General features: G+C 42.7%; 1 protein-coding gene across 20 annotated transcripts in view; it reads left to right on the forward strand.

Annotated features, from left to right (window-relative positions):
- LOC138749886 (NT-3 growth factor receptor-like) overlaps positions 1 to 20,045 on the forward strand; it is an 894,662-nt gene that overhangs the window by 281,910 nt on the left and 592,707 nt on the right. For all 20 annotated transcript variants that reach the window (XM_069911895.1, XM_069911896.1, XM_069911893.1 and 17 more), the window contains one exon: positions 2,638 to 2,709. In XM_069911895.1, the coding sequence (XP_069767996.1) occupies positions 2,638 to 2,709 (72 nt within the window). The remainder of the gene's footprint in view (positions 1 to 2,637; positions 2,710 to 20,045) is intronic.

The following is a 20,045-nucleotide window of genomic DNA, read 5'->3' on the forward strand; positions in this document are numbered from 1 at the left end:
ATTGTAGTAGCAGGAAGCAAAAGCTAATAGTTGGGATTTTTCTTTTGGTGATTGGAAGGAGATTTTTACAGAAATCAGCAGATGATTATAGCATAGAGGCCATTCTGCCTAAGGTGGGTAAATCTCACCTACCCACCTAAAACCCTGCATTATTTTCTTTTCAAATACTGATTGACCTCCGACGAACACACATCTGAATTTGCAAGGTTCGAGATGTTTTCCTTTGTGGCACTTTGCTTCATTTGTCAATGGTTTTCATTCAACACTTTCTGATTCATGACCTTTCCATTAAGGGAAACCATTACTCTCTGTCTACCGTGGGTAGGATCCTTCATGATTTTGTCCTCCATCAATCTCCTCTGTTCTAAGGAGAACAGCGCAGCTTCTCTTATTTAACCCCCTTCTTGGAATTGTAAATCTCCTGCATCTTTCTAACTTACTGTATTTGATGCCAAAGAGGACCCACTAGCATATAAAACACCCCCCATTTTTTGGATTAATTTTGGGAAAAATTAGTTTTAGTACATTTACAAATAAAGCTTAGACAGAACATGCAACTAGGACATCGGTAAAATGTGTTTTAATCCTAACACTATAATAACTGTTATAATTAACAAGAGAAAATGTTTAATAAGAGAACATTAAAACAAGTAACTATCATAAAGAAAAACACAATAAAATGTCAATGTTCTGTAACAAAGACTTCTGCTGCTGCTCTATTACCGTGCTCCACAGCATATCTTACAATTTTTAGTTTGTGAGTGCTTTCCTCCTGTCGCCATCTTGAAGATGAAAGCCTCCACTACTGTGCCCAAAATGGCCACTCCAAAGTGTCACCTTCATGTACAAGACCCAGGGTGGTTTCTGAGGTGATTTTTTTTGGGAAAATAGGGGAGGGTGTCCGATATGCTGTCAAATGCATTAATTTAGACATACAGCACAGGGTAACAGGCCCTTCTGGCCCTCGAGCTTGTGTTGTTCGATTGCACCCAATTGACCAACAACCCCTGTACGTTTTGAAAGGTGGGAGGAAACCAGAGCACCTGGACAAAATCCATGCAGACACAGGGAGAATGTACAAACTCCTTACGGACAGTGCGGGATGCTAACTGTACCGCCCTGAGGCTTTCTGAAGTGTAGTGCCAGAATTTGACACATTGTTAAAGTTAGCATTTTTATGGTGACTCCTGTGCTTTCTACCTCTACTTATGAAGCTTATGTGTTATCTCCACTGCATTCTTCCCCATCACTGATTTATTCACAGGGATTTAGATGACTCAGTACGATCAATGAGTAATGGCTTGTGGTGTGAAGGTAAGGCCAGCGTGTGGGTGTGAGGTTGGGAGTGAATAATGTGTCTTCTGTCAGTGGGGTAGGACATAGGAGGAGGGGAGGGAAGGAGTAGAACAGTGAAAATCAAAATAACTGCATGTGCTGGAAACCTGAAAGACAAGATGAAGGGTCCTCCATCACGACCTGGACCCTGCCTGGAAATTGAGATACAAACCAGAGGACATGGGTTATGGGTGAAAGGGGAAAAGGTGTAAGGGGAACATGAGGGAGAATTTCTTCACACAGTGAGAGTGTGGAACGAGTTTCCAACCAAGGAGAAATTGGGCAGGTACATGGATGGGAGGGGTATAGAGGGCTATGGACTGGGTGCAGGTCAGTGGAACTAGGCAGAATAATAGTTCAGCACAGACTAGAAGGGCCAAAGGGGCCTGTTTTGTGCCATAATGTTCTATGGTTTGGGGAGACCAGGAAAGAAAATTGATACAAGTTGAGCTTGACCATGAACTTAGTGAATGGTGCCTCAATTTCTGCAGACTTTTTTGTTGGGTGGGTCTCCCTAGCAGCAGACTCCAGACTCTACTCCCACTTCTTGCGTTGAGGTAGAGTAGTGGATCCATTGCACCAGTATTTGCATTGTGTTTTGGTTCATGTAACTGCTAGAATGTTCAAGCGGAGTTAAACCAGCTTGACTTCATTTCAATGAACAGGCAAATAATTTTCTGATCATTGATAATCAATGCTTGTAAAATCCAGTGTGGACACAAAAACCAATGATTTAAAACAGTGAATAAAAGCTAAATTCCTTAACTCTTTAGTCATGCTGCATGCAGTAATATTTCAACGCAATGCTATCAAAAATGCTTCTCTCCAGCTCGCCAAAATATATGTTTACTTCAATATACTGGCAGGATCGATTGTAGAAGAAAATAGATTCTCAAAGTCCCTAGTGCTTTGAGGTATAGGAGAAGGCAGGGCAAACTTATTCAATCTGGACCCCATCTCCTTCGTTCTGACGGACAGTCCTTGATGACTCATTTCAGCCGAATGTGCAATGTGTACTAATATTAATCTAAAATGCCTGGCAGGCAAAATATCCAGAGAAAAACTGAACAAAGAATCTATTCATTACTTTGATCTGAATTCATCAAAGATACTTTTCATTTTTAATAAATGCTGAGGTTTGTTCCTCAGTCATCTTGCAGTTACTGTGCATGTCTTACTGTACAGAATACAAATGGCCATGGAATTGAGAGTTTATCTAATCCACCCATCTGATCGGGCATTATAAATCACAGTTAAGTCAATACAGAGCTTGAAACTTCTTGCATTTGTTTTCATTTCCAGGACAATCATGAATTCGGGACTACGGTTGATTGCGCCAAGAGCATTTGCCAAAAATCCTCACCTTCACCACATGTAAGTCATCTCAAGCTTAGATTGGGTTTATAGAGGGTTAGGACATGAGCATTTGAATGCAGTTGCTGAGGTCATAAAGATTACACCTGCTCCACAATCTATTACTCCAGAGACTTAAAACATAATTGGCCCAGAAGCTTATTTCTTTTCGTTAAATTAACATCCTTATGATGCAGAGGAGTTTGAACAAGCTGAGAAAGATTTGTGAAAAGAGGACCTTGGAGGTTCCACAAGCTTGTTTATGCTGGAATATTGTTTATTTATAAGTAACGTATAGATATTCTGCAAGCATCTGCTGTTTCACGAGAAAGGTTATGGCGTTCTCAAGGTTCACGTTTCAGCGAAAGGAATGTTCAGCCTGAATTTCAAAAGTTAAATGCTCATTGATATTACTGCCAAGGAATGGAGGGCAAACAATCAGTGTTAATGAGGAGAAATGCGAGAATTTTAGCCTTTGAGATAATTACATGGATATATATATATTGCACTGCATCACAATGATCCCAATCCAAACCCTGCAGTTATGTTCAGCGGGATCCACTGACTGTCTGTGGCTGCTTGCCTCCCAGGTACCATGAGGCTCCACCACTTTGGCCATTATGTAAGAGGGAGCAGACAGGAAGCAGTGACTCGGTCTATCTCTGTGCAATGGATGCCTCACCCAAAGTTTGCCATGGAGGTCTTCTACTAGCTCACAAATTCAGTAATCCTTTTCACTGATGACCCCAATCATTCACACCAATTCATAAACAGTAACCAATGTAAAAATTTAGCAATGTTAAAATAATAAATGATCGTTAAAACATTGTTTAAGTGAATTAAAACATTAATTAAAATTGTGATGGGCAATAAATACCATCTTAGTAGAGTTAAAGTGGACCTGCGAATACTTGATAGACGAACATAAATACAACTGCTAAGTGCTTTATTGTTGCTAAAACCAACAAGGTCGGGTCAGATACAGCAATGAGCTCTCTGAACCCTTCTCCATTAACAATGGCGTGAAGCAAGGCTGTGTTCTCGCACCAACCCTCTTTTCAATCTTCTTCAGCATGATGCTGAACCAAGCCATGAAAGACCTCAACAATGAAGACGCTGTTTACATCCGGTACCGCACGGATGGCAGTCTCTTCAATCTGAGGCGCCTGCAAGCTCACACCAAGACACAAGAGAAACTTGTCCGTGAACTACTCTTTGCAGACGATGCCGCTTTAGTTGCCCATTCAGAGCCAGCTCTTCAGTGCTTGACGTCCTGCTTTGCGGAAACTGCCAAAATGTTTGGCCTGGAAGTCAGCCTGAAGAAAACTGAGGTCCTCCATCAGCCAGCTCCCCACCATAACTACCAGCCCCCCCACATCTCCATCGGGCACACAAAACTCAAAACGGTCAACCAGTTTACCTATCTCGGCTGCACCATTTCATCAGATGCAAGGATCGACAATGAGATAGACAACAGACTCGCCAAGGCAAATAGCACCTTTGGAAGACTACACAAAAGAGTCTGGAAAAACAACCAACTGAAAAACCTCACAAAGATAAGCATATACAGAGCCGTTGTCATACCCACACTCCTGTTCGGCTCCGAATCATGGGTCCTCTACCGGCATCACCTACGGCTCCTAGAACACTTCCACCAGCGTTGTCTCCGCTCCATCCTCAACATCCATTGGAGCGCTTTCATCCCTAACGTCGAAGTACTCGAGATGGCAGAGGTCGACAGCATCGAGTCCACGCTGCTGAAGATCCAGCTGCGCTGGGTGGGTCACGTCTCCAGGATGGAGGACCATCGCCTTCCCAAGATCGTGTTATATGGCGAGCTCTCTACTGGCCACCGTGACAGAGGTGCACCAAAGAAAAGGTACAAGGACTGCCTAAAGAAATCTCTTGGTGCCTGCCACATTGACCACCGCCAGTGGGCTGATATCGCCTCAAACCGTACATCTTGGCGCCTCACAGTTCGGCGGGCAGCAACCTCCTTTGAAGAAGACCGCAGAGCCCACCTCACTGACAAAAGGCAAAGGAGGAAAAACCCAACACCCAACCCCAACCCACCAATTTTCCCCTGCAACCGCTGTAACCGTGTCTGCCTGTCCTGCATCAGACTTGTCAGCCACAAACGAGCCTGCAGCTGACGTGGACTTTTTACCCCCTCCATAAATCTTCGTCCGCGAAGCCAAGCCAAAGAATGCGTGAGAACTCCATTACAGCAAGAGGCACTGCCGCCTGCAGCTAATCTCACCACAAGGGAGTCAGCTGCGTGGCTCACAAGTTGCATATTTATACGGACAAATTTCCAGCTTCCCAGAACATTCAAACAGATTTTTCCATTCAAGTACATATGTCTTAGGATTTGTTATACCGGGCCATGTCTTTTACATTCTGTGCCACATATGGAGCTGTTGTTGTTCTTCACTATCGGTTTTAGCCTTGCTGAATCATCAATACGTGCAATAGAATGCTCTCTGACACTCCACCCCTGCCACTACTTTAAAACTCACATTCTCATTAGAAGGAACAATAGAGAAAGACCAGGTCCTCCAGCCCACAATGTCTGCACTGTAAATGATGCCAGATTAAACCAAGTCACATCTGCCTGTGTATGTTCCATATCCCTCCATTCCCTGAATGATCATGTTTATCCAGAAGTCTCGTCTTGTATCTCTTCCATCGCTACTGCTGGCAATCGATTCCGCTGTTACACTACCACCGTCCCTGGCACCTATTACCCTCTGTGTAAAACAAAACCCGCCCTGCACATTTCCTTTCAACTTTCCCATTGCCTTAAATACATGTTCTTGAGATTTTTACCTGAGAAAAAATATTCTGTTTGCCTACCCTATCAATGCCTCTTAGAATTTTATAACCTTCTGTCAGGAAGTTGTCTAATATCTGGATCCTGAATAGTGAATAAAGACGTCAGCAAAACATATCATTTCCTTTCAGTAGACTTTTTAATGAAGATCAGCTCAATGCACCAACTCTGAGTGATGTGTAGCTGAGGAGCCAGAACAAAATACCCACAGCTCCCCAGCTCAGGTTTGTATGAAATGTCCACTGTTGATTCCAGGATTATAAAGTCATGCAGTATAGATCTGGCCCTTCAGCCCAATTCATCTGTGCTGACCAAGTTGACATTATGGGCCAGTCCCATTTACCATCATTGGTCCTTATCTTTCTAAGCCCTTACTATCCATAAATATGTCCACAGTTTCCTCTGGCAACTGGTTGCAGAGACGGGCCATCCTGTGAGTGTACCTGTTATCCCTCAGGATCATCCTCTCATCTTACAACACTGTCCTCTAGTTCTTTGATCATCTGCCCTGGGAAGATTATATCCCATTCCCTGCACGATTTTATAAACCTCCATAAGTTTGCCCTTCATCCATCCTCCATGCTCAAGGGAATAAAGGGCCAGACTCCCTCATGGCTTCCAGACTTCACAACATCTTAGTGACTTTCCTCTGCATCCTTTTCAATTTCACAAGTTCACAAGAGAAAGGAGCAGACATAGGCCCATTGGGTCTTCTAATCAGGAGCTGATCCACTCTGGCTTTCTCTTCGATGCCCTGATTAATCAAACTCTGCCTTAAATACACCCAAAAACCTCACTTACACAGTTTCCAAAACATTGGTTCTGTATTTTTATCTTTGTTACATAAGGGAAACTGTTTGACCTGCTGAGCTTCTCCAGCACTTTGTGTTTTCCCTTCCACAGCTGCCTGTGGTAACGTTCCAAAGACTAAAGACCCTCTGACTAAAGATATTTTTTCCATATCTCTGTTTTTTCTAGAAGTTGTGCCCTCTTGTCCTTGATTCCTAACCATGGGAAACATCCTTGTCACATTGACTCTGTCCAGGCCTTTCAGCATTTGAAATGCCTTGATGAAGACCACCCCCCACCCCCCAATCCTCCTATATGCCAACAAGTACAGTTCAAGAGTCAACAATTGTTTTTCATGTTCTAACCCATTCACTCCTGGCATCATTCTTGTAAATCTTCTCTGAACTCTTTCCAACACCAGCATGTCTTTTATCAAATAAGATGTCCAAGTTCTCCATGAGGTCTTACCCAGGCCCTATAGCGCCTAAACATTTATTAACAACCTTCCTATTGCTGGCTCACCAAAACTACACACAGTCCTCCAAGAATGGTCCTAACATGCCTTGTTCATTTGCATCACAAAGTCCCAACTTTTGTACTCTATATCCACCCAATGAAGGCCAGCATGCCAAATGTTGTCTTCTCCACCTGAGTTGCCACTTACAATGAACTATGCACCTGTATTCCTGTCTTGTTGCATTACCACACACTCCAGAGCCTTTTAATTCACTGTGTAAATCCAATCCTAGGCTGAGTGACAGTGTGATCTACAGAATGTTCAGGTTTTTAGTGTGTGGATAAGGAAATCAGAGCATGCTGACAGGTGCACTGCACTTAGCCGCTGATATCCTGTGGGCCTTCAGCATGACCTGGCCCACTCCCTGTGAACTTGCATTGCTGAGAGTCAGTGTGACACCTAACTGGTCATGATGATTAGCTGAATGGTGTCACTGTGAAACAGATTTATTCTGCAACTTTGGCATCTTTTCGTCTAAAAATTAGCTGCAGAAGTCCCTAGGATTTCATTCACGGCAGCAGTAATCTTGTTTCCTCTTGAATTTTTATATTTGTTGCTCATTGCTTCTGTTATTAGTGAAAATTTCAACATACAGCATGGTAACAGGCTCTTCCAGCCAATATCCCAATTAACCTCCAAGTCCTGTACATATTTTTGGAGGGTGGGAGAAAACTGGAGCACCTGGAGGAAACTCACACAGACACGGCGAGAATGTACAAACCCCTTACAGACTGTGCCAGATTTGAATGCTGGTCCAAAGATGTAAGGGGTTAGTTGGTTAATTGGTTACATGATTATATTTGGGCAACGCAGAACTGAGGTGGAGGCAAATGAAATATGCAGAGAGAGAGAAATTGAAATACTGGAAATGTGAGGCTGATTATCTAAAATTGTTGAATTCATTTTTTAATCTGGAAAGCTGTCATGTGTCCAGTTGGAAGTTAATGTGTTGAGTATTATATGTTTAATTGAGACTTTGAAGGAATTAAAAAAATGAGAAGAGTTAAGAGAAAGTCACAGGAACCATGGACCATGAAGGTGGACTGAATGGAGGTGGTCTGTAAAGTGATCCCCCAATATGTGATTTATAAATGTAGATGAGATTAAATCACGAGGAACAAATTCAAGAATCTTTTATTGTCTGTAATAATACAGAAGATGTAACATTAGACAAAATGACCTTCTGCCTGCCGTATGGCAGACAAAGTCACTACTACAATAAGAGAGAAAGAGAAAAAGAGAGACCCTTCAGAGTAACTCTGCATCCATGGATATGACTCCAGCATCCTCGCAACCTCTGTAACAGCATAGACTCCTGTTCGATTCATCAGGCAACCTCTTACATGATCAGGAAGCTTTCAGCACCCGGGGAAGCTTGGGAGCCCTTCTTGCCCTCAGCACCCTCACGAATCCTGGTTCCATGAGTCCCTCGACCACAAGTTGCACTGACTTCCTGCAGCCTGTGTGGGTATTTCTCTCGCTGGTCCGCTGCTGAGGTCACTATCCTGTAGAGTTGTATTCTCTGCTTTTCCTTCACAACTGGGAGGGTGGTCTCCTTGTTTCTGGTGCCCTGTGCCAGTCCGCTGCTTCCCCAGAGTCTGCAACCCCCTCAGGGCCACTGCCGAATGTAGGTCTCACCATCTTGGCTACAGACTCTGAGGTTGGAGGATATTAATTAAAAACACTGTCGACTCCTTTAATAGGCCATTTAAAGCCTGTACAGAGCTGCCAACATCAGGATCAGCCAGATGGACCCTGCAGAGCAGCGCTATGCCTCCACTCCCTGCTGTCCCAGGTCCACACCTGCAGCAGTGGTGCCGTTATAATAGCTCTGGCAATTATTAATCTGGAATAAGTACATTAATTATCATTTCACTTTGAAGAGTCTTTGGGTTCCTGGACAACAGGACAGGAGGAGATTATGGGAAAGTGCATTGGAAAGGAATGTGGGTATTGGCAGAGGTAGAAGATTGGATCAAACTATCGTGGAGGGAACAACTTTTTGGAATGGTAAAAGGGAAGAGGAAGAGATACTACTGATGGAAATGTCTGAATTTTGAACGATGATCCATTGAATGTTAAGGCTGATGGTGCAGAAAATGTGATCAAGGGGAACCATGGAGTCACAGTGACACAGCTCCAGTGAGCTGTGTTCAATCTGACCTCCAGTGTACCATCTGCATGTTTTCCTTGTGAGATTCCTCTCGGTGGTCCAGTTTCATCCTGTTTCCCAAAGACCCATGAGATGGCAGGTTGATTTACGAGTGTCATTTTCCCTTGGTGTGTCAATGAGTTGCAAGATCAGAAAGTGTTGAAAGGGAGGAATTATTGGGAATATGAGGAGAATAAAATGGGATCATTGTAAATGGGAGATATTTAAATAATTTAGACATATAGCACAGTAACAGGCCACTCCAGCCCTCGAGCCCGTGCCACCCAATTACACTCAATTCACCTCCAACTCCAGCACGTTTTGAAGGGTGGGAGGAAACTGAAGCACCCAGAGGAAACCCATGCAGACACGGGGAGAATGAACAAACTCCTTACAGGCAGCACAGGATTTGAACCCCAATCACTGGTGCTATAAGCATTAACAGTGCTGCTCTTTTCTTCAGTTTGATAGTTGAAATAGGTTCATTGAGAAGGATTTTATGACTATGGAATCCTTATGGAGCCTTGGAGAGGGGAGGTAATACTGCCAAGGAAGATGAATATTGTGAATATGAAAGAATCTTGGAGCAAAACAGGACAAATGTGAGCTTTCAGTGTCAACAGGAAACAACTTATCTGCCTAATCAAAAAATATGCAAACAGATTTTCCAGCACAAAAGGTTCATCTTTGAAAAGGAATGTAACCATATTTCCTTGTCCATCAGTGGTAGACATTAAATAGAAACTATGTTTCTGTGTCTACAGAGATAGAAGCATTAATGGTCAGTGCCTGTATTGGAAAGGACCCAATGGAGCTCCATTCCCTGTTGTTATGGATCAGTATATGGGAGAAAGCCATAAGCCATTGTCAGGGTTGAGTTGTATCTCTGTTCCACATACATGAGTATAAAATTATGTGTGTGTCACAGTAACAAGTTTTCTTTGATTGAAAATTACACAGTACAATTGTTCTTTTGTGATGAAGTCATAATTTATAATTACGGCCACACAATCCTTCAAACCCTGTCATTTTTGCTGTTAATCTGCAACCTGTCTCTGATTAGTTCTCATAGCAAAATTAATTGTCTGCCAAAATAAGAGGGTTTGAATCTGAGACATTCCGGTTGGATGGCTCTCTCTCTCTCTCTCTCTCTCCCTTTCTCTCCCTCTCTGTCACTTCCAGCTTTTTGCAGAATTGTCTGCCCGGTTAAGCTGTGGCTGAAGTGGCCAGTATAACCAGGTCAAAGGAAGAGCAATTGCAACTATAATGTACATGCACTTCTGCACACATTTTAACTCACTGGACTTTATGAACTCTGAGATGTTGCTTTCCTTTCCCAAACATCAAATTTAAATTTAATCTTTCTTTAAAATTTAGACATACAACATTGTAAACCGGCCCTTCCTGGACCCTGGAGGTGGAGGAGGTTGGGGAGGTACTAAATGAATACTTTGCTTCAATATTCACAAGAGCTTGATCAGGATGAGGTCGGATTGAACAGGCTTGTGTGCTGAATGTTGTTGAATTTAAGGAAAAGGAAGTGTTGGATCTTTTTAAAAACATTACAATTAATAAATCCCTGAGTCCAGACGTGACATACCCCAGGTTGCTTTGGGCAGTGAAGGAAGAGATAGCTGGTGCAGTCCCTATGATCTTTGAGTCCTTTTTGGCTGCAGGGGAGGGGCCAAAGGATTGGAGAATGGCAAATGTAGTCCCTTTGTTTAAAAAAGGAAATAGAGAGAATCCTGGGAATTCTAGACCCGTGAGCCTTACATCAGTGGTGGGCAAACTGTTGGAGAGGATTCTTAAGGACAGGATCTATGACCAATGGGAGAAGTACAGTCTACTCAACGATAGTCAGCATGGCTTTTTGAAGGGAAGATTGTGTCTCATGAGCATAATTGAGTTTTTTGAGAAGGTAACAAAAGAAATAGATGTGGGTAGGGTGGTAGATGTGGTCCAAGAGAATTTTAGCAAGGCATTTGCAAAGGTACGTAGGAGAGACTCGTTAAGACACATTGAGGCATGGATCCATGGAATCTTGGCTAAGTGGATAAAAAAAATAGCTTGTAGGTAGAAAGCAGAGAGTAGTAGTGAAAGAAAAGTATTCTTCCTGGAGATAAGTGACTAGTGGAGTACCTCAAGAATCTGAACTTCGACCCCTGCACTTTGTAATTTTTATAAATGACCTGGATGAAGAGGGTGGGTCAGTAACTTTGCAGATGATACAAAGGTCATAGGAGTTGTGGATGGAGCTGAAGGTTTTCGAAGGTTACAAGAGGATACAGACAGGATGCAGAGTTGGGGAAAAAAGTGGCAGGTAAGTTTTGGAAGGACAAACCAGAAGGCTAAGTACAGGGTTAATCGTCTGAACTATCAGTATCAGAGCACCTCAGGGATGTGATCTTAGCCTCTTGCTCTACTCTTTACATCTACGACTGTGTGGCTCAGTATGACAATAAAAACCATCTACAAATTTGCTGCTGCTACCATGGGAGTGATTTGTATAAAGGAAAGGGACGAGTCAGCGTACAAGATGAAGGTTGAAAACGTGGCTGAATGGTGCACCAACAACAACTTTGCACCCAATGTCATCAAAACTAAGGAGCTGGTTGTTGACTTCAGGAAAGGAAAGCCAGAGGTTTATTATCCAGTGATCAGTGGGGGATCAGAGTTGGAGAGGGTGAGCAAATTTGTTATTGGGAGTCACTATCTTGCAGGATCTTTTCTGGACTCAACATAACAATGGTATTATGAAGAATGATGTCAGAACTTTTACCTCCTCATGAGCTTGCAGAGGTTTGGTATGACACCAGAAATCCTGGAAAATTCTATAGAAGTGTGGCTGACTGGCTGCATCATAGTCTGATATGGGGATATCAAACCCCCCCCAAGTGTAAATCCCTCCAAAACGTAGTGGACACAGTACAGGACATCACAGGCAAAACCCTCCCCATTATTGAGTACATCTACACTGCCTTCGGAGAACAAGCAGCAATCATCAAGGACCCACATCACCCAGCACCTGCTCAGTTCTCCCTGCTACCATCAGGAAAGAGGTATCGGTGCCATACGACTCGCACCACCAGATTGAGGAACAGCTGCTACCCCTCCACCATCAGACTCCTCAATGACAAACTCAATCAGAGACTCATTTAAGGACTCTTACTTGTGCATTTTATTGATTTTCTTTTTGTTCTCTCTGGTGGTGGTACAGTTAGTTTGTTTACATTCATTATCTGTTTATTTGTTTTCATGTTTTACGCTGTGTGCAGGTTTTTTTTTGCACCACCAATTAGTGGTAATTCTGCCATGCCCACAGAAAACAGGAATCTCAGGGTTGTATGTGAGTCATTTATGTACTCTGACAATAAATTTGAAATCTGATGACTTAAAAGGGTCCAACTCTGTACAACCCTCAAGGTTGCCACACAGTTGATAGGATAAATAAGAAGGCCTATAGGATTCTGGGCTTCATTAATGGGGGGAGGGGGGATTTGAGTTCAAGAATAAAGAGGTCATGTTGCAACTCTACAAGTCCCTGGTGAAACTACACTGGGAGTATTATGTTCAGTTCTGGTCATCTCATTACAGGAAGGATGTGGAAGCTATTGGAGAGAGTGCTGAAGAGATTTACTAGGACATAATCTGGATTGGAAAATAAGTCTTATGAGGCAAGGTTAGCAGAGCTGGGACTTTTTGGAGCAAAGAGGGATAAGTGGAGACTTAATTGAGGTCTACAAGATTATGAGCGGCATAGACATGGTGGACAGCCAGCACCTGTTTCCCAAAGCAAACACCAGAGGACATAAATAAAAAGTGAAGGGAGGGAAGTTTAGGGGAGAGATCAGGGGTAAGTTTTTTATGCAGGGGGTAGCGACTGAAACATTAGGGGCATTGAAGAGACTCTTAGGCACACAGATGGAAGAAAGATGGAAAGTAATGAGGAAACACTTTTTTTAAGGAATATATAGATTGGCACAACATCGAGGGCCGAAAGGCCTGTACTGTCCAGTAGTGTTCTATGTTATTGAAAATCAGGATATGGACTTTTTCTAGGAATGTAAACCTTATTAACATGGAGGTTACCCATATTTCTCCTTTGTTCAGGAGTTCAGATGCATATACAATATTCGACGTTGTAGTATTCTATGTTGTATGTTCCAATTGCTTAGTGAATGTGCAAACACAATAGATGTGAAGTTCCACTTGTCCTTTTGGAGGAAATTTCCTTTGGGTAGTGTACTGCAAATCCACCAACTGCTGCATCACAGAGTGAGCACGGAAGCATGGAGATGCTGTGATTGGAGTAAAAACACACAGAGATGCTGGAGGAACTCAGCCCGTCTCGCAGCGTCCAGAGGAGGTAAAGATGCCTTCCTTTATTTTCCTTAGGACTCCGACCCAAAATGTTGGTAATATCTTTACCTCCTATGGATGCTGCGAGACCGGATAAGTTTTTCCTTCACTTCTGTGTGTTTTGAATACTGCATCACACAGACAATAGCTCGCTTCTAACGGGTAAGGTGCATTAAGATACAGCACCAACAGAGCTCTTGCATTCTCTAAGCATGTGAAAGGTGTGGGTGGAATTGAATGTCAGTGATAAGACAGAACATTTCAGGAGGAACTCGGTGGGCCACCCTGCGTCCATGATTAGAAATTGTTAGTGAATGTCAGTGATAAGACAGAACATTTCAGGAGGATCTCGGTGGGCCACCCTGCGTCCATGATTAGAAATTGTTAGTGAATGTCAGTGATAAGACAGAACATTTCCGGAGGAACTCGGTGGGCCACCCTGCGTCCATGATTAGAAATTGTTAGTGAATGTCAGTGATAAGACAGAACATTTCAGGAGGAACTCGGTGGGCCACCCTGCATCCATGATTAGAAATTGTTAGTGAATGTCAGTGATAAGACAGAACATTTCAGGAGGAACTCGGTGGGCCACCCTGCATCCATGATTAGAAATTGTTAGCCAATTATTTGAAAATGATGATACCAAATATATCAAAGGAATTAAAAAGAAAGATGGGAAGAAGATGAGGAGAGGTTAAGAGGTGGCAGATAGTGGAAGAGGTGGAGAGGTGGGTAGAACAAGAGACCACTCTGGGGTGGCAAAGAAGAGCTGGAACCAGATAGAGATGGGGGAGAGGGGGCAGTTAAGGCATGCTGATGGATGAGGCCAAGGAGAGAAGGGAAAGCTTTGATTATTAATTGCATTTTATAACGTGGATTTCTGAAGAATTTAAACTCTTCTCCAGCATGTGTTAGACAGAACAGTGTTTCAGGATGGCTCAGTGGTGCAGCCTTTTGTGAACCGAGTTTAATCCTGACCTCTAGTGCTGAGTGTTTGAAGTTTACTTTTCCCACATCTTAGATTTGTGTGGGTTGATAGGTTCAGTGACCCTAAGTGGTAGAATCTTGGGAATGTTAATGGGTTGGTTTGGTAGGGTTAGTGTAGATGGGTGTTTGATGGTTAAGGCATTGAGTAATACAACATAGAAGCAGCCCATGCCAGCCATCAACTGCCCTTTTATACTTGTACATTGATCCCATTTTTAAAGTTCTCCGCACATTCTCACTAAATTCCCCAAATTCTACTACTCACCAGATTCAAGGATAGATCCTTTCCTGCTGTTATGTCTCCTGAATGAACCCTATGCGTGTAAAATAATTTGCCTTTGCTCTATATTAATTCTCTCTCCAATGGCCTCTTTGCTTCCTCCAACTCCATTATGTATCAAGGCTATATTGATGCCTCTAAGATGCCCTTGAGCAAATGCACCCAATACATCTGTTATCTTGCGACTCATGATGCCTCCACCATCATGATGGCCTAGGAGTGAACAGTACCCTACATGATTTTCGTGTTTCCATCTCATGGAAACTTTGCTCACATGATTAACTCTTTGGAGTCTAGCCACTTTTAACTTTTCATAATATATACTCTGGACTGCATCTATGGGTAAAGCTTTACAGTACGGACATCAATACGAACCAGCTGGTGGTTGGGTATAAAACCAGTCCTGTAAAACTGGGACACTGAGTCCAAAGGGTTAAGGTCTGTGTCTGAGCATTATTTGTACCTTTTGTACCATTCAGCAGTTGCTCAGTTGGCATGCACAGGGTCAAACCTAAAATCTGCAGTTCACACAGTGATCCTTACATTTATCCCTCAGGCCAAACACACTTGACACCATCATTAATTTAGAATTTAAAGTTCAAGTACTGATAGATTCGTAGCCCAAGCATACAGGAATTTTTTTAACTTTGATTAGCCTTCATGAAGGAACACTTTGATGTATTTCTCCATTATATTTTCAAACTTTCCAGAAGCCTGGGAAATGGAGCAGGCAATCCATCTCCTCCAGTATCTGCCGCCATTTTATTAGTTCATAACTGAGCAATATAATAACCCAATTTACCTGCCCTTAGTCCACATCCTGTCATACTTCAGACAGAATTTTTATCAATATTAATTTTGAAATCTTCAGTTGTCTCAACATCAAATGTTTCTGCAGCACCTTTCATATTTGCATTCTATTTGCCCTTCCATTAGGAGGGGGGTGGTAGCAGGGTCTTTGAATAGTTTTAAGGCTGATGACATCCGATAGTTGATGCTTGAATGTTATTGGAGATAGGGGACAACACAGAATTGTGAATGCACCAAATCAGCCATAATGGGTTAGCAGAGCGGCTATCACAACGCTGTTACATCATCAGCGATTGGGACCGGGGTTCGAATCCCACACTGTCTGTAAGGAGTTAATAAGTTGCCCCTATGTCAGCATGGGTTTTCCCCAGTTTCCTCCACTGTTCAAAATGGACCAGGAGTGGTAAGTCAATTGGGTGTAATTGGCCGGCACAGGCTCGTGGGCCAAAAGGGCCTGTTACCGTGCTGTGTGTCTAAATTAAAAAACCATCCTATTGGGTGGTGGAACAGGCACAATGGGCTGTTACCTCCCTTTATTTCTCTTCAATATGTTTGCGTGCAGCTTCTTAATTTTATTCCAAAATATAAAAAAAAAACAATGCTTGAGAAATCCGCAAGGTCAAATAGTGTACTTTATCTAGCAAATTTACAAAACCAACGTTTCAGAATTGAGCCCTTCATCAAAGTATGAGCAAAATTTAAATGGGCACCCTTTTCAGAAACCTGCCTATATTGATGAAGCGCTCAAGCCTGAAATGTCGGTTTTGTATCTTTATCTTTGCTGTATTAGGATACTGTTTGACGTGCTGAGTCTCTCCAGCACAGTGTTTACTTCATCCTCGGTGCCTGCAGACGTTCGTGTGTACTTCCTTTATTCTAAAATGGTCCATCTCACTATTTAAAATCACAGTCCATTTGACTTGCTTCACCAACTGCACGTTCGTTTAGGCTGAACTATCAAGGTCCTTTATGATAGTCTACACCTTTAATAGACCAAAATGTAATCCTAAATTTCAGAAACTATAAATCAACATTTCACAGCGGTGCTTTGAGGTGTGGGTTATAAGTAATCCACATCTCTGAAGTGTATGGGAAAGTAGGGATCACCGATGACCTATAATCCATGAGCTTATATTAGGTTTATTGTCTTGATCTTCAAACCACCTTTTCCTCAGATGCCCAAAGGCTGTGTTGGTGCAGTTTAGTAGTGGTGACTTTCATCAATACCTTTCTTGAAAAATCAAGATTATTGCCATCTGATTCTACAAGTGCAACCTGACGAAACAGTGTTCTTTGGTCCTGAGTGCAAAACTCACAGACACTCAACTAGATATAACATATATACAAAAAAATATACAATTACCTGCAGGACAAGTATTCATATATTCAGATACATATTGTTTTGTGAAGATGATAGCCTCAGAGGGACAGTGTGAGCAGTTCCTTGGGTCATTCAGCACCTCACTGCCCATGGGAAGAAGCTGTTTCACAGCCTGGTGGTGCTGGTCTGATAAACGCATATCTCTTTCCTAACGAGAGCAGCTGAAAGTAGCTCCTCAGAGAGGGAAAGTGATCCACATTTTCTTTGAGGGAATTTATTGTTGGAGACGAGTGTTTTTCAGTGGGGCAAGTTGGTAAAGGAGCAAACATCGAGAAACTGCAGTGACCCAATGGATCAGGCATCATTATGGAGAGAAATGATCAGCCAGGGTTTCAGAGAGAGACCCATCTAATCACTGCCAACTTCCCTCCAGCTTTTGTTGTTTGCCCAGGACTGAAGCATCTGCAATTCTTGTGTTTCTTAAGTTGAAATTACTTTTGCTTTGCAATTTTTAATTTTAAGATCCATCTTCACCTGCCATATTAATAAGATGAATGGAAGTAGCAAAGTGCAAGTGAAATTAAAAGCAATGTACATGGGTGCGTACTGAACATATTAATGAATCCAAGAGAAAGTTAGCTGGATTTCTGAGAGAGAAGATGAATCAGCTTGTGTGAGTTGACATACAGAAGGATGTGGATGCTGTGGAGAGGGTGCCGAGGAGATTTACCAGGAGGTTGCTTGGATTCGAAAACAAGTCTTATGAGGCAAGGTTAGCAGAGCTGGGACTTTTCTTCTTTGGAGTGTAGAAGGATGAGAGGAGACTTGATATAGGTCTACAAGATTAGGGTGGACAGCCAGCACCTGATTCCCAGGATCAGCAAACACCAGAGAATGTCTGTACAAAGTTATGGGAGAGGGGTTTTTTTACAGAGAGTTGTGGGGGCCTGGAATGCCTTGCCGGGGATGGTGGTGGAGGCTGAAACATTGGAGGCATTTAAGAGACACTTAGACAGGCACATGGATGGAAGAAAAATAGAGGATTACGGGTAGGGAGGGTTTAGTTTTTTTTGAAAGGAATATATGGTCAGCCCCACATCGAGTGTTGAAGGGCCTGTACTGTGCTGTTGTGTTCTATGCCCTATACTGTTTGAGGTATGAGAAGAATGTAGTGCACACTTCCAGTCCATCACAATCTCTACAAATTCCCCAGGAGTTCCTGGATTCATGCCACTTTCTGCCGGTGCAAAGCCTGGCTCCTGAGGTTTTCTGCTTTAGCTGATTTCAGGATAATTTTCTCCTCCGAGAGTTCCACGGATCAATCCTCCAAATGCTCAGCCCAGCCTCAGAGTAGCCTGATCAGTTAAACAGGTATCTCTGCTGCAGAAGCTCAATCTGACAATCCATTAATCAGATTTTTAAATTGTCAAATTGAACAGCATTAAAAAAAATGAATCTTGTATGAGTGTTAAGCTGCAATGGCAGAACATCACTGATAGAAGATGAAGCAGGCTTATAGCTTTTTAACCACTAGCTCGGATGGATTTGGAGCAATTGGTTTCTGGGTTGCAGCTGAGACTGTGGTTTGCAGTAAAAGCACCACTTGACTTGCTGAACAATCAAAGAGCACTCTGTTTCCTTAACTGGTCTGATAATGATTTTTGCTACGCTTGGCTGATTCAAATCTTGCACAAATTAGAGAGACATAAGTATGGTGACAGACACTAATAATAAAAGCAACAGGAGCAGGATTAAAAGAAAGATTAAGATTCAGATTTCTCTGGCAGGTTTAGTGAGAAACACAGAAATATCAATAGCTAACAGAATGACCAACTTAGAGATCCTTTATCTGAAATGTTCTTACAGAGAACTTGATGTATTTAGATATACAGCATGGTAACAGGCCATTTTGGCTCACAACTCCATGCCGCAGAATGTTCATCCCATTACCCTACACCCCTGGTACAATTAGGAGCGGTGGAAGGAAACTGGAGCCCCTGGAGAAAATCCATGCAGACACAGGGAGAACGTACAAACTCCTTACAGACAGGACGGGATCAGAACCCCAATCTGAACCTGATCACTGTAAAGGCGTTGCGCTAGCTGCTATGCTGCCCTATTATGCCAATGTGCTGCTCTGTATTCTATATTCTGTAGATATCAATCATATTTTTGTGTTTATTCAAAAAAGGAGATAAGGTAGAGAATAATTCTGACTAAATTCCAACCAGAGGGGTGTGAGTTAATAATCTTAAGATTGGTGCATCAAGGATTTTTGTTTTTACATCAGTACCATATACAAATTGTCTTTCTTTACTCCTAACAAGAGCTCAACACTATCCAAGAAACTCAGCTTGGTGATTGACACTCCATCCACGAATCAGACGTCCTTGCTCTCCATTACCATCGAACAGTCTCTACAGTGTGAGCCATCTGCAAATTGCAAGGACTCACCACAGCAGCACTTCCCAAATCCAGGTCATCAAACACCACAAGAATGCATGCATAGGAATACTGCCACCTGCAGGTTCCCCTCCAAATCACACACACCCTCCTGTCTTGGAAATATCTCACAGATCCTTTATCATTCCTGGATCTGCAATCCATGAATACATTCCCAAGAAGGTCAAGCATTTCCACCTTTGCTTCTCAATGCCATTTAGGATGGGCAATAAATGATGGCCTTGTGACTGGCACCACTAACTCAGAAAGTGAATAATTAAAAGGCATCAAAGTGCAGATGTTCCAAGCCTTTTGTTGATGCAACCATAAAGAAGGCTCAACTGTGGCTATTCTTTGTGAGGTGTCTGAGGAGATTCGGTATGTTACCGAAAACTTCTACAGGTGTTCTGCTGAGTGCATTTTGGCTGGTTGCATCACTGCCTGGTTTGGAGGCTCCAACTCTCAGGTCAAGAATAAACTCTCAGAGGGTTGTTAACTCAGCCTGCGGCATCACAGGCACCAGACTTCACTCCATCAAGGACATCAACATGAGGCGGTGTCTTAAAAAAACAGCCTCTAACCTCAAAGATCCCACCACCCAGGCCATGCCCTTTTCATTCTGCTACCTTTGGGGAACAGGTACAGGAGCCTAAAGACGAGCCCTCAGTGGCACAAGGACGGTTCTTCCCCACTGCCATCAGATTCCTGAATAATCAATTCACCACAGGCACTGCCTTATTTCTTGTGCACGATTATTTTTATAGTAATGTAAGATGGTTATAATATGAATGTTTGCGCTGTGATGAGGTTGCTGGAAGACACTGAATTTCATGACGTTCATAAAAATAGATTCTGATTCTCAGATGA

Source organism: Narcine bancroftii, chromosome 14, assembly GCF_036971445.1.
Source record: "Narcine bancroftii isolate sNarBan1 chromosome 14, sNarBan1.hap1, whole genome shotgun sequence".
Taxonomy (NCBI): Eukaryota; Metazoa; Chordata; class Chondrichthyes; order Torpediniformes; family Narcinidae; genus Narcine; species Narcine bancroftii.